Source organism: Engystomops pustulosus, chromosome 1 (genome assembly GCF_040894005.1).
Source record: "Engystomops pustulosus chromosome 1, aEngPut4.maternal, whole genome shotgun sequence".
NCBI classification, from domain to species: domain Eukaryota; kingdom Metazoa; phylum Chordata; class Amphibia; order Anura; family Leptodactylidae; genus Engystomops; species Engystomops pustulosus.
Window position 1 is genome coordinate 272465091 of NC_092411.1, and position 14057 is coordinate 272479147.

The 14057-nt window shown below is 41.2% G+C and overlaps 1 protein-coding gene across 5 annotated transcripts in view; it reads right to left on the minus strand.

Annotated features, from left to right (window-relative positions):
• FGFR3 (fibroblast growth factor receptor 3) overlaps window positions 1–14057 on the minus strand; it is a 62902-nt gene that overhangs the window by 33945 nt on the left and 14900 nt on the right. For all 5 annotated transcript variants that reach the window (XM_072126222.1, XM_072126221.1, XM_072126220.1 and 2 more), the window contains exon 3: window positions 2770–3033. In XM_072126222.1, the coding sequence (XP_071982323.1) occupies window positions 2770–3033 (264 nt within the window). The remainder of the gene's footprint in view (window positions 1–2769; window positions 3034–14057) is intronic.

Consider the following 14057-nt stretch of genomic DNA (forward strand, 5'->3'; position numbering starts at 1 on the left):
GTTTGATCATTGTATTTTTCATCACGAAAACCTACTAATCTTTATAATGGGATTTGGCGTTACCGCCCTTAGTAGGTTTCCCCGGTGCCTACTGAAAACCTGCCGAGAAGGGAAATGTAGAACAGTCCCATTGAAGTGCCAAGAGACATCACAGCTGAGTGGCAAGAGTCCAGCCCCTGAAATCCTTCCCAATCCTGGGAATTAAGGCTCCACCACATAGATTTGCCTGGTTTATCTGCACATATATATTTAAAAGGGTGTCAACTAGTAGTTTGACCATACAATCCTGCACACAGTGCCAACTATGGGCCCTGTTGTGCATGTTGTTAGTAGCAGCAGGACTATGGAAAATGTATTTATGTATCAAGATTGTAGCTGGACTTAGTGAAATCCCTTCACTGAAGAGAAACTCACCATCCCCTCCCCTCCACTTTAATATCTAACCAGAAGCCTACTGGATGGGCATGTGCTCTGTTTATTGAAGAGACCTCAAATAGGAGTGCACCAAGTCCAAATACAAACCTAGAATATGAATGCATTTTTCACAGTCCTGCTGCTACTAACAACACACAAAAAGTATAGTTACACAGATCTCCAGGGCTGCAAGCCCACACTGTCAGCAGCTTTGTATGGTCAAAACTGCCGATAGACTCCCTATACTCCTGTAGATCTGTACATTCTTGGATTGGTAGAGGTTCCATATTCTGGACCTGCATTCATCATAAAGCGGTGTTATGTCTCTGTTAAAGGGGTTATCCGGGTTTAAAAATTTTTTTATGGCCGGGCTGGGGAGGGCTATTTATACACAATAAACATGTACTTACCTCCTCCGGTACTGCCGATATCCCGCGCCGCGGCCGGTCTTCTCCGTGCGCCGGTTTCATTACAAGTGCGCACAGGGAGCTTCCGGCCGGCCGGAAGCTCCCATGCGCACCATCTCCCAGCGCTTACAACGATGAGAGATAGGGACGGATGGGAGGAGCCATCCACATCGCGGACCGGAAGCTCCCTGTGGGCGGCTTCCTTGCCCCTGTAAACAAACAAGGGCACGGATCGAAGGGACCGCGGCGCGGGACATCAGCGGCGCCGGAGGAGGTAAGTCCATGTTTATTATGTTTAACTAGCCCTCCCCAGCCCGGCCATAAGATATTTTTTAAACCCGGATAACCCCTTTAAGTTACAATACTGGAATACCGCTTTAAAATAAATAACACGGTAGAACATTTAAAAGAAGTAGGCACCAAGTAAATAAACTCCCGTTTTTGATGGTTTATTTTAGCTCTAACCAGAACTCCAAAAAATTCCTAAAAATACGAAGAAAATTGTTGGGTTTGAATCCGAGAAACTAAAAATAAACATTTGCTGTCTGAGCTTTCGCCCCTTGCCCCCAGATACCACACTGGAGGCCAGAGAATAGGAGATTTGATCCTTTAAAATGTCTCCATTATTACTTTTCCCGCTATGAAAACATTTTATCGCCTCCCTGGACACACAGCTGTTTTCCATTCAGAAGTACCACCAGCTGCCCAATTTCAGCCCCCAACTTGGACCCTTGATCCTTAAAGCATTTTAATGTAATTTTATAGACAAAAACACATTTTAGGACCTCTGGAGGAGTTCATCGGACTCTTCTCCCGTTACTATTTTAATAAAGAAGAGTAGGTGATGGGTTTATGGAAGGGGAGGGGGGGGCACTAAAAAGTCCTAAAATGCCTATTTTGACTATTTAATTGATGTGACCTCCAAATGTCTGCTGGAGTTTCAAATACTAGAAGATTAAAAGCAGATGTATAAGAAGGTGGCAGGGAAAAAAAAAAAAAAAAAAGGAGGTGAGAGCTAAAAAATTTTTTTGTTTGATTTTTTTTCCTTTTAATCCTACGCAGAGACAGCGACTCTCCCCCGAGATCTGATACCGGACTCCTGCGGGTCAGCTGGTAGCTTCCAGTGAAGTAGACATCCTACGGTCTAGGAGGTTACAAAATTCTGGTCAGGCTGTAGAGTCGCTTTACATGAAGCTAAGATAGTGTTGATCTCCAGCTGACCCAGCTGGTTTTAATAATTAATTACATGCTCTGGTAATTACTTTCTAATTACGTGCTGAAAATTAACTCCTTATGGCCCCCACTTTGGTCTTCAGGGTGGCTCGAAAGAGTAGCAATCGCTCATTTAGGAGGCTGAAGAACGAGTGAAAGTCTTAACGTATCTAGCCTTAGATTTATTTCGTGCTCTGATTATAAGTAGGCACTGGAAATTTTGTAGGGGGTCTAGAAATAGGAATATGTCCATATTTTTTACATTTTTTTTTTACAATTTTATGACCGGTAAGAATTTTTATGTTGTTAAAACTGGCTCTAAAGGTGGAGCTTAAATGGGTTGAAGGGCAAAAAATATTGATAGCAAATCTTCTTTGGTGGGGGGTCAAACAACCACCTCCATCCACCATTCAGCAGCTGAAACAGGAAGTAGACAGCTCCATTGTCAATGTAGTGGTCCGATCAGGTTACTACAGAGCAGCTCCAAAACATTTGAGTTCAGCCAGCACATCGAGAATGGAGATGTCCATTTCCTGTTTCTTTCCCCACTTATAAGTTAATCTAAGGGGGTTGCTGAGTGTTGGACTCCCACCAGCCAGATATGGTGGACATCTTAGATGACATCATCAATATCTTTAGCCTGGAAATTCCCTTTAATTCCCAAATACATAAAGGTAACATGAAGAATTTGTGCCTATAGTTGATTCCGAACATTAGTCATCTGTCAAGAACTTACCAGCTACTCTGATAGTAAAGTTCCGCAATATCTCAGTAGAACGCAACAAAGTGCAGCTATAAATCCCGGAGTCATCATAGGAGACGTTGGTGATCCTCAGCAGGTTCTGTCTTGTTTGTGTTTGGTTGGTTTCCTTAATTGCAATCCCATCTTTTAGCCATAAGATAGACATAGGAGGGCTCTCCGCGCTACATGATAATTCTATGGTTTCTCCAACACCAAACATTAATTCCTCAAGAATGCCAGATTCTCCAATGAGGTAATCTGAAAGCAAAGACACAAATATTGATTTAGAAAAATTTGGGGAAAAATATCCAAAATTTAAATTCTACTGCTGTAAACTCAATGGGGCAGATTTACTTACCCGGTCCGTTCGCGATCTAGCGGCGCGTTCTCTGCTCTGGATTCAGGTCCGGCCGGGATTCACTAAGGTAGTTCCTCCGCCGTCCACCAGGTGGCGCTGCTGCGCTGAAGTTCCCCGGAGGCGCGCTGGAATGCACTGAAATTCACCGGCCTATACCTGGTGAAGGTAAGTGTAATTTTCGCAACAGATTTTTTGTCTTAAATGCGGCGGTTTTTCCGAATCCGTCGGGTTTTCATTCGGCCACGCCCCACGATTTCCGTCGCGTGCATGCCGGCGCTGATGCGCCACAATCCGATCACGTGCGCCAAAATCCCGGGGCAATTCAGGTACAATCGGCGCAAATCGGGCCCTTAGTAAATGACCCCCAATGGGTATGGATTCCCTCAACTGTGCACAACAAGGGTTGTAGGAGTTTGGAAAAAGGTCTACTATGCAAACTCTACTTTAGCACAATGGCCAAGTCGGGTAATGCATCAGAGCCCTCTACAAAAATTTATGTGTGAAAAAAAAAAAATTCTGGAACACGACCTCTATGGTAATATTATTCTCAGAAAGTCTTAGTAAAGTCTTGCAGGAGGTTGTCGGGACTCAGAAATGCCTACAGGCAGGGCACCGCATGCTTATCAGCTTAACTAGAAATTGGCAAGCAAGCTGCTTCAAGGGATCAATCAAAACACATGTTTCATTTTAATTAACTCTCTTCATAGAGGTGCAAGTCTTTTCAAGTTTTTGCTAATTTAAAAAAAAAAAAAAAAAACACACCAACACCACCAAATGCTTCAAATTAATTTACATAGCTAATTAATTGAAGCAACAAAAAAGATACAAAAAGATTTTTTTTTTCAAAAATTTAAAAACCAAAAAAATTGGAGAAATTGAGGAAATAATTACCACTATTTTCTCTTGTTATTTGCACTTGGCAGGGGTTGCTTATTTGAGCTCAATCGCTGACCCTGCCATTAAAATGGGCTTGAAACCAATTTCGAAAGCTCAAAATAAACACCGAGCTGTAAAATGCTCTACGAGATTTATACTCCCGCTTCTGCTTCCTGTCAAAGGCTTCTGTCAGGACATGATATTTAGACATTTCTTTGCACTACAAATCTGCCCATAAGGCCTGTCAGTATAACACCCCTCAGGATCGGTCTTGTCAGAATAATTACGCAAGTGAAAAACTGTTTTTTTGCTGCTAAAATGTCCAATTTTCCTTTTGCCTTCACTGGGATAAAGAAAAAAATTAAAAAATCTAAAGAAAAAAAAAAAAAACTAAAGTTTTGAAAATCAAAAATCAAAAGTAAAACAAAAAAAACTAAATAAAACCACAAAAACTTGTCTTTATTTTATAATAAAAACATTTTTGTTAAATTTTTTGCATATTATTTGTTCGTTACACATTTACATTGATTAGAATTAGCATACACAAAGCTTCACTGACTAAGCCTAAAGGTTTATATGGTATATTGAAGGGATTTTCACTAATGGCCCCTTCTGTCTCCTTATTACCTCTGGGTACTGAGGGTCAAGCACAGGCAGGTGGAGTAACAGCTGGACCAAAAGTTAAAGGGGGGAAAAAAAAAATGCCCTGAGCAGCAAATCCGTCTTGTTTCGACAACTTTTTGACCAGGCCACTCTGGTGACAGGGCCGAATAAATATTTAACTTTGGCTCTGAATATCTTGCCTAAGGCTAAATTGTGGATAAAGTTAAAAAAAAAAAAAAAAAAAAACACATAAAAAACATAATAGCTACATAAGAGTTACTGTATATTTTTTTCCAACTTTTTGTATAAAAAAAAATTAATTCAGAAATGTAAGAAAAAAAAAATGTATCGCTCAACTGACCAAATGAAACACTTTGGTTCCTGAAGCTCAGCCTTAGCAAATAGTTAAAGAGGTTCTAGATGACTGACCCCTAATGCTTTTTTTCTGCCAATTAGCAAGCAGGTCTTCTCTGGGTCAGCTGTGCCCTGGTATAGAGCCAAACTCAGCATGCATGAAGGCGGGAAGAGGCTCAAGTGGTTTGTTGATAAAACAAGACATGCCTTGGTGAGCATGGTCTCCTTTTTAGAGCCAAGAAGATAAGGACCACTCGTGGCACGGTCTTTACACAGAAGGCGTGACTGGAAGATTGGCTCCTGCCACAAAGGATGCTCAGCAAGAGCTGTACAAACAGACAGCTGTCTTCAAGGACACCAGCGGCTCATTCATGAACAAGCTCCTCATAGAAAAAAAAGCTAAGTTTTATTCTGTCAAAAGTCTTAAAGGGTAAGATTGTTCGAAAGAAACGTACACGTATGTAGCCGAAGACAAAAAGTTGGCAGCCTAAGACATTATAAGCCTTCCCATACAGTAATAATCCTTAAAATCGGACTTCAAAAGAATATTTTGCTTTATAGATTCTGACAGATTTTGGATTACTCAACTTATTTTCATACAAAATGATATGAAGTATAGTTTATTGTTACATATATATTAGGAATCGGTCATCTTCACTTAAGCCCTTCCTAAAAGGAGTCCAAGATATGAAGAATATGACCTTCAGTCCGAAGGTTGGCAGATATATCATTCTTCAAGAGTTACTCCTCATACACCCTGAATAAATAAAATACTCAAGAAGTGGCTGCTACAATTAGGTTAAAGGAGTTTTCCCACTAAACAAGTCCACAGGATAGGGCCTAACTTGCTGATTTGTGGGGGTCTCAGTGATGAGACAACCAATAGATCACAAGAACGGGGGAAGGGGTCCAAGTACCTCCGTCGGCCCATTCTTTGTTCCCCAAGATAAGCGGAGCAGCCGGTCGCGAATGTCCAGGCTGCCTCGTTCATCTCTATGGAGCTGATGGAGATTGCTAATTGTCGTAGAAATGAGTGGGACAGCCCATGCCAGCTGATCCACTCATCTCAGGGAGCAATGAGGGGTCTAACGGAGGTACATTGGACCCCTCGTTCTAGTCATTTGTGGGAGTCTCATCACCGATCTGCCCAGTTAGGCCTTATCCTGTGGATAGGGCTCAACTTGCTTCATGAGAAAACCCCTTTAAGGGTAGAGAGAACATTGAGGCATTTGCCCCAGTAGATGTGTCGGTGAAAAATTGGTGCCTCTACAACTTGTCAGAAGTACGGCATCAAATGGAAACTTTGGTTGATATGAGGTTAAACCTCCCCATTTCTCAGGTCCAAATTAATTTTATCTGATGCTTAAAAATATAGATGTCAAATTAGGCAATGGTTCTGTTACGTACCAAAATCTTTCTGAATAAAGTAAAAAGTATGAATAAGTTTTGCCCCAAATGGGCCTTTTGACCCCAGTATTGCCTTGATATTGATGACAATGATTTGTAAGACTTCAAACTAAAGTCAATCCATGGGAATCAATCGCAAGATGGTACATTGGAACATATGACACATCTATGGCCACTAGTAGTAGATGAGAAGAGCCTTAGGCCCCTTGTAAAAGACTTTTTTTATAATTCTTTTTCAGACCCAAAATAGCTGAAAAAGAAGAAGCGGCTAAGCTTATAAAACATTCTTTGATCTCTTAAGCAAAGACTCCGTCCCCCCAAAAAATTTTCATCAGCGCAAAGGAGTGAAGCACATTAACAACGTTCATTCTCTACAGCCCGAGGCCTCGAGACTTAATATATTTACAGGTCGTATTGAGTAACAAAGTGGAAATTCAGAATTATGTAGATCAGCTCTGTGTATTCTCTTTTCAAAGAACTGAGGAGGAAATGAAGATAAATGTCCGTGTCTCTGTTCAAAGAAAGAGAAACCGGATAAAACAACAGTATGTCCTTATATTGAGGCAACAAGAGGAACTTGTCAGATCTAAACAAAGTAACGGAAAAGGATTCTAAATTTTGGGATCAAGTCCAGTGCAGAACCAGTGAAGAAGTCTAGACCTTACCCTCTAAAAAAACTAAACCGCTGCCTTTTAAAACATTAGATATACTCAAAATGTTGGACAATGGGCCATCTAAGGACCCACAGATCACCATGTTACTTCCCAATCTCCTAGGGAAGTAACATGGGGGACCCGCTGGCCGTATGCTTGCTATGTACCCAATGACCTTCAGAGGTATAACTTGAGGAAGTGAAACTGATGCAGTCTCACCTAGAGCTTTAGGAGCCCTTAAGACACCTCTTTCCCCTGTGAGGATACTAAAAAAATCCCATTCTCTTACTCGTGGAGGCAAAAAAAATTACGAAAAAAATAGAATTTAGCACAGCTATGAAATGAAAAAAAAAAAAATGTAATACGACTATAAATTGCTCCACTTATCAAGCTGCTAAACATTCAGTCTGAGTGATTACACTTTATGAGAGAACCTGATATATGTTGTGTAGAGCTGGGCTTTGCAGAAGTAGATGGAAAAACAGATGTTCCTCTACAAAGGCCTATAAATCTGTCTCTGCTCATAGCTGCTCAGCAGACAGTGCAGAACGTACATCATGATATGTATCTCTAGGAGTGATTTCAGAAATGATGTATCTCAGACATTGCCACCGCATCCTTACATTGTTTCGGCCAGACCCTAATATAGTCTCGAAGACATAGATACAGACGCGGTCTCCACGGTCACTTTGACCTACACTATGTTACTAAAGGGGAGCAGATTGTAATTGCATTGGGGTCTTTGAGTCTACGGGAGCCCATAAGGTTCTCCAACCAACTTGTGGAGAACAGATTTGGAAACCATCATAGTTGTAAGGCCATATTACACCTCTAGATGCCATAAAAGGCTTCCACCAATGGAGGGCCCAAGTATAAGCCAAAGTAATTTACTTATAGGTCATGCCATACTAGTCTACAGCTACTGAACAGACAACTAACTGAGAAAATTATTAGTCGGGTCCCCATTGTATGATGGAGTGTCTACGGGTCTAAAAGTATACATGTAGCGACCTAAAAGTGACACCATATAGGGTAAAATTTCATAGGGTTCTAAAAACTTTTAAGAGTTGAAAGCTAAAGGAAGACTTCTGCAACTTCATTCGGGATAGGACCCTTATTAAAACCCAAGCTCTTCACACTGCATCTCATGTAAAACACCTGCAATGAAACAGGGGGGAGTTGTAAAGCTTTTGTTTTTTTGGAATTCAAATTCTGGCGTACGTTTACTTCTTCAAAACACTTTTTGGAAAAAAAAAAAAAGTTCTCGTTCACGTGACAACAGGAAATGAACTTGTAACCTTTCTATCCTCCTCAATTCACAGCGATGTAGAATCACCACCGGCCTCCGTCTGAAAGCTTGCACTTTTACTGAGCGCTACCTAATCTTTTACTGGATGCAGGCAGCTGGCTGCAAATACCCCACAATAATAGGCTTAATCCCAAGTATCCTGGAAAAGCCTCGACATCTAAATAAAGAAGGAGTAAGAAAAGAACAGCCTTGTCACAGAAGAAAACGGCAGAATCTTAGATATCGGCGCAGGACAAAGGCCTACAACTCACACAATGAGCTAAATGATGCAGGGCGGCTAATTAAAAGCGGAAGTGCGGCCTCTACATAGTTAATGTTATGTAGGAGTTTTTAGTCTATTCAAACCGGACCCCCGACTGGGGCCATATTCAGCAAGAATTAATTGTCATTCCAACTACGAGCGTCCTAGTTTCAAACTGAAAATTATTCCTTGGTAGAACCCTTAAAAAATTATGAAAAATGGTCAGGTTTGGCAGGAGATTCACTTACATGGCGAGAAAATAAATTCTCAATTTTTAAAAAAGTTCAAAAACTTGCATGATATTGAGCTGCCTTTATTCACTTTCAACTACTTTTGTCAATTTTCTAATGCAAAAAAAAAAGTACTAGACAGTACCCAAGAGTGGGGATATCTTTAGTACCTACTTAGGACTTGGTACCAAGAAAGCCAAAAATGGTACTACCGGTCATGTGTCCAAACACTCCTTATCAGAAGGAGGCAGGATGTCCTAAAGTAAGTGGCCAATTGAAAACTTTTTGTCTTTTTGGCAGCCACATACAGAAAATTAAGTACAACATCCCAATTGCTTGTGTGGGTCTCAAGTCGATGAACATGGCAGCTCAGTTAGCATCAAGCAGTCAAAAACCACCCACATGGTACCCACGTTGAATTGATCAAAACCAAAATGAGTGGACTCTTGTTTTTTTGTAGATCCAGAGTCCTCGTCAACATAAATTTAATTGTGGTAGGAAAGCTTTGGGAGATGATCGTTGAGGAATATGTTGAGGAACATGCATACTTGTGCAAAATCGGGGCTCTAATATTTGACGGAGGTTAAGTGTAAAACATATTGGAAGACCTTTATAACGATAAGTGAGTCGTGCTCTTGATCATTACCACAATAGATAAGGAACTAAAGAATAATTAAGAGAGTCAAAAAAAAGTTGGCCAATACAAAATGGTCTCTCAGACTAAAGATCAATTCTTAGGATTTAACAGATGGCCAAAGGAAGATATTCACAATTATGGAACCATCAGAGGCCATAATGTTCTACATGAGCAGAACCAAGCTGGCAGTATACGACTTCAGATGTAGGATTTAAGGTATGAAGTCATGAATTTCAACCAACATATTGGCAAAGGAAAAAAGTGTCAAGAGCGAACACTGCAATGTAATGCGAGATGATCATTTTCTTTTGGGTAGGTGTCAAAATGTAGGCGATTTTCCAAAGAGGGAAATTCCATACGTAGCGAGACATGTGCAACTCAGGCCACCTCAGAGGTCACGTCCAACGTTTCTCAGTGGTTGTGGATGCAATTTGTCTTAATAGTATCTCACTTGTCCGTAATTCACTGTAATTAAGTACACTTAAGAACATTAACTCTTTGACAGTTCATGATTGTCTTCTCATTAATCGCCAATGAGAATTAAGAAGTTTTTGTCTAGAACAACTATACCAAATAGAACCCTTCTGATGGGTTCTTTGCAATCATCATTGGTTCGGGTTCTTGTACAACTCTATAGGTATCCAGAACAGCTTCCTGCAACTCCAAAGAGTAATCAGCTCCTGACAGTACTGGAAATCTCTTGGTAAACCAGTTGTCAACTGCAAAGAGCAAAGGTGAAGAGTGAAAGTCAAAGAAAGGTACCTTATAGCTGAGGATGGACACAAAGAAGCCAATGGTGGCCAAAAACCTGAGATAAAGGTTGGTCAAATATGGTATGTGGTTAGAGGGCTCTCTCCAGAACATTTGAATGGCAGATGTTATTGTGTCCAACTCAATTCATTCCATGAACTCAAAGAGATCTGGCAGCGGCTTCAACGAAACTAGGATTACACAAACTAGACTTCTTGGCACTGTCAAAGGTCATTCAACAAATAACTTAAGGGCTTATGGGCCACCTTACCCATTATAATCATATAATATATACTTGGGTTGAAAGGTGTGTAGCCAAGTTCTTACTCAACCATAAAACTGATTATCTCTATGCTTTTATAGCAGATTCTTGTGTCAATACTTCAAATCTGTAAAACCAAACCAGAGCTCTGCTGTCAAAGAGTTTAAGGGGTTCTCCAGTCAGAGCAAGTTAGGAGCCTAACTTGCTGATCAGTGGAGGTCTCCATGATGTGACCCCCATGGATCTCGAGAATAGGGGTCTGTTATTCCCCTGTTGCATTTGAGATGAAAAGGGCAGCTGGTCACACTTGTGCCGGTTGCTCTGTTCATCTCTATGGCACTGATGAAGATTGCCGAGTACAGTGATCGGTTGGCACATGCGCAACTGGCTGCTCCGGTGTTCTCGAGATCCATGGGGGGTCACATCACTGAGACCCCACCGAAAAGCAACTAACTTGCCATGACTGGAGAACCCCTTTAGCCGGAACTTCTTAGAAATGGATCTGGGCGCCATAAATGAAAGTGACCTTGAAGATTGTGCCCGTGGCCGGTGGTGATGGGAGGAGCCATCATGGACCACAGGTAAGGACAGACTTTATTCTTTTTATGCCACCTAATGGCAACAATAAAAAAATTCTCATGGCATGAAATTACTTCTTTATTTCCATGGAAATTTTTTTTTACAGATCCGTTGATCGGAAAAGTTTAGATGAGAAGAAAACGGTCAAAAAGATCTAACCGATTTTTTTGGTTCACATTTTTATCCCCCTGCACAAATACCGTACCTGCTTAACACTATATTTGAGTACTGGTCCCTTTAAATTGTAAGCAACATTATTTTTGAGCGTCTGTTCTAAGCAAACACTCGTTCCCCCATTCTCGGAGAGTCATCTATTCCCAGGAAAGCGCATCCTCCCCGCAATATGGAGAGTAAATCAATTGTGAATGAATGAGGAGCAGCATCTGGAGTGGGGATATCATTGATGGGATATGGGACTACTGCTCCGAGCCTCTGGGTAATCCCAAGATTAAAGGCCAGTGAATGCAGACACATCCAATATATCCTGTGATGTAAGGAGCTTCGGCATAAATGGATTTTGGATGGAGCACATTACACATCTGAAGGGCTGTATTTCAAAGGATTAGCGAGCGGCTGACGGGAGGGACACTCTTATTGGCATCATCTCCGAGGATCTTCACTTGTTCGGTCGTCTCCGTTTTCACGTTTCGGTGATCATTATGCAAAGTAGGGCAATTATTGACTGTCGAGGGCTCATCTTACTTGATGAAGCGTGGATAAGTCAATCAGCGGCTCGATCTAGTGTTACCCATGTTATTACACCAAAACGTGCCGCATGCTTTGCTGGATGATAGACTATGCTGGAGAACCGGCATTTACCAGGCAGTCCTATCTCTTTAAATAGTTTCAAATTATTTAAACCACACCCAGTTTTCAGCCCCACCTCTAAATAAGATTTTAAACAGGCCACACCCCTTTCACTGACACTAACGCCAGAGCTTTATTACCAATGCACATTTAGGCAATTTTGTCATTGGAGAAAACTGTAAGGAGCTGGAAGTTTTTTGTTTATTTTTTGGAAAAAAAAAAAATCTTCCCTTAAAATTTTGGAACGTTGTCATGGTATGTTTTAGATGGATTTCCCCTTTAAGAAATAACACATGTAATATATCAGCAGCCTCAGCCACAAGTGATTCTTAAAAGGATCCAGCATCAGTAACAAGTCAATCTTCAAGGGGTCCAGCTTCAGTAACAAGTGCCTCTTAAACGGGTCCAGGATGAGTAACACCAAGTGAATCTTAAAGGGGTCCAGCATCAGAGGCAACAAGGGAATGTTAAAATGGTCCAGCTTCAGTAACATCAAGTGAATCTTAAAGGGGTTTAGCATCCGTGACAACAAGTGGATCTTAAAGGGCATCTACCACAAAGATGAAGGATTGTTTGCAAATGAGCCTGAGGGGTTCCAGGCTCCATAGGTGTTAATGGAACCTGGAGCCCCTCAGGCTCATTTGCATACAGTCTTTCATCATGGTGGTAGAAGTTCTTCAAATTGGTCCAGCATGAGTAACACCGAGTGAATCTTAAAGGGATCCAGCATCAGTGACAACAAGTGAATCTTAAATTGGCCCAGCATAAGTAACACCAAGTGTGTCTTAAGGGGACCCAGTATCAGTGACAAGTGAATCTTAAAGGGGTACAGCAACCGTGACAACAAGTGAATCTTAAAGGGATCTAGCATCGGTGACAACAGGTTAATCTTAAAGGGGTCCAGCATCTGTGACAACAGGTTAATCTTAAAGGGGTCCAGCATCTGTGACAACAGGTTAAGTAAACCTTAAAGGAAAATTACTTTTAGATGTAGCTAAGGGCAAGCAGTAATTTTATTGATTTAGTTTCTTTCCCCTATTTTTAGAAACACAGTATAATCCAGACCCCCCCTGCAACGTGAGAGTCGGAGAACAGCAGAGGAGCAGCGGCGGCTTTCATCCTATAATGACTGTAAATCAGGGAAAACATTTTCACTTTCATGAGCTGAAAACCAATGGCGCATGACAAAAGGGAACATTTCATTAAATGGAAATCAATTACCTTTTCACCTGGCAGAGTAGAGCCCCCCCTCCTAAATCCCCCCCCCCCCCTCAGCTCTCTTGATTTATTATGTATAGATAACTAAACTAAGCCAGGATTTCACCAAGTTTTTACTGATTATTTGTACAATTTTAGCTTTTATTACTCATAATCAGGAGGCGTCGTCTTAAAACTGTAATACAAAACATTCATAATTTGGAGCTTCCCGACTCATGAATACAATTCCAGAGTCGGTAAAGACTGACACACTAGTAATAGGACTGAAGGATGGGGGGGCAAGGGGAAGTAACCTGGTATCAATGCAGATTGGACACCCACCACATGGTTTGGCCATGCAATGTGTTAAAAATGTCACAACTTTACTAAGTTTTATTTTTAGAAGACAAATTTCGTTTTTTTACGTCAATTATGTGGCAATTACCTCGTCGCGGAGTGAAGGGTGTCAAAGATCAATTAAGTTGTTATGTCAGCATGGAGTGTCGGCTTCTATGTATAGATAGCTCCATTGTTTGTGGGGGTTGGTGTAAGAAAAACTTTTTCTAGTTCAGCTGAATAGATATGAGGTTACAAAAATGTAAAGTGGTGACGAGCTGCGGAAAGGGTCGTCTCTCAGGCACAGTCACATCGATAAGGGAAATGGGAATAAGCTGCTCCCAATCAGGCCCATGAAAATTGTAGGAATTCTAGGAATATCAAGTTAATGTAACTTGTCACCAAGAAAGAAATTTTTAGCTGGTGACTGGTTCCAATAGCCTCTACTATGTGGATTCTAAAAATGCCTTTGTCAGAATTCTGAATCATTTCAGAATGTATAAAATTTTATTGCACATTATTTGGCTCCCTACCAGAAACATGTGGCGAGTCCTGGGGAGAAAGGAGGGGGGTGGCAGTTGCGACCTGGTGTGTGCCAGTGTCTTTAGTCAATCCACACTCATCCAACTCCCTTACCCCTCCATCTCATGTGCAATGAGTGGGTGGGGGAGGAATGGTGGGAT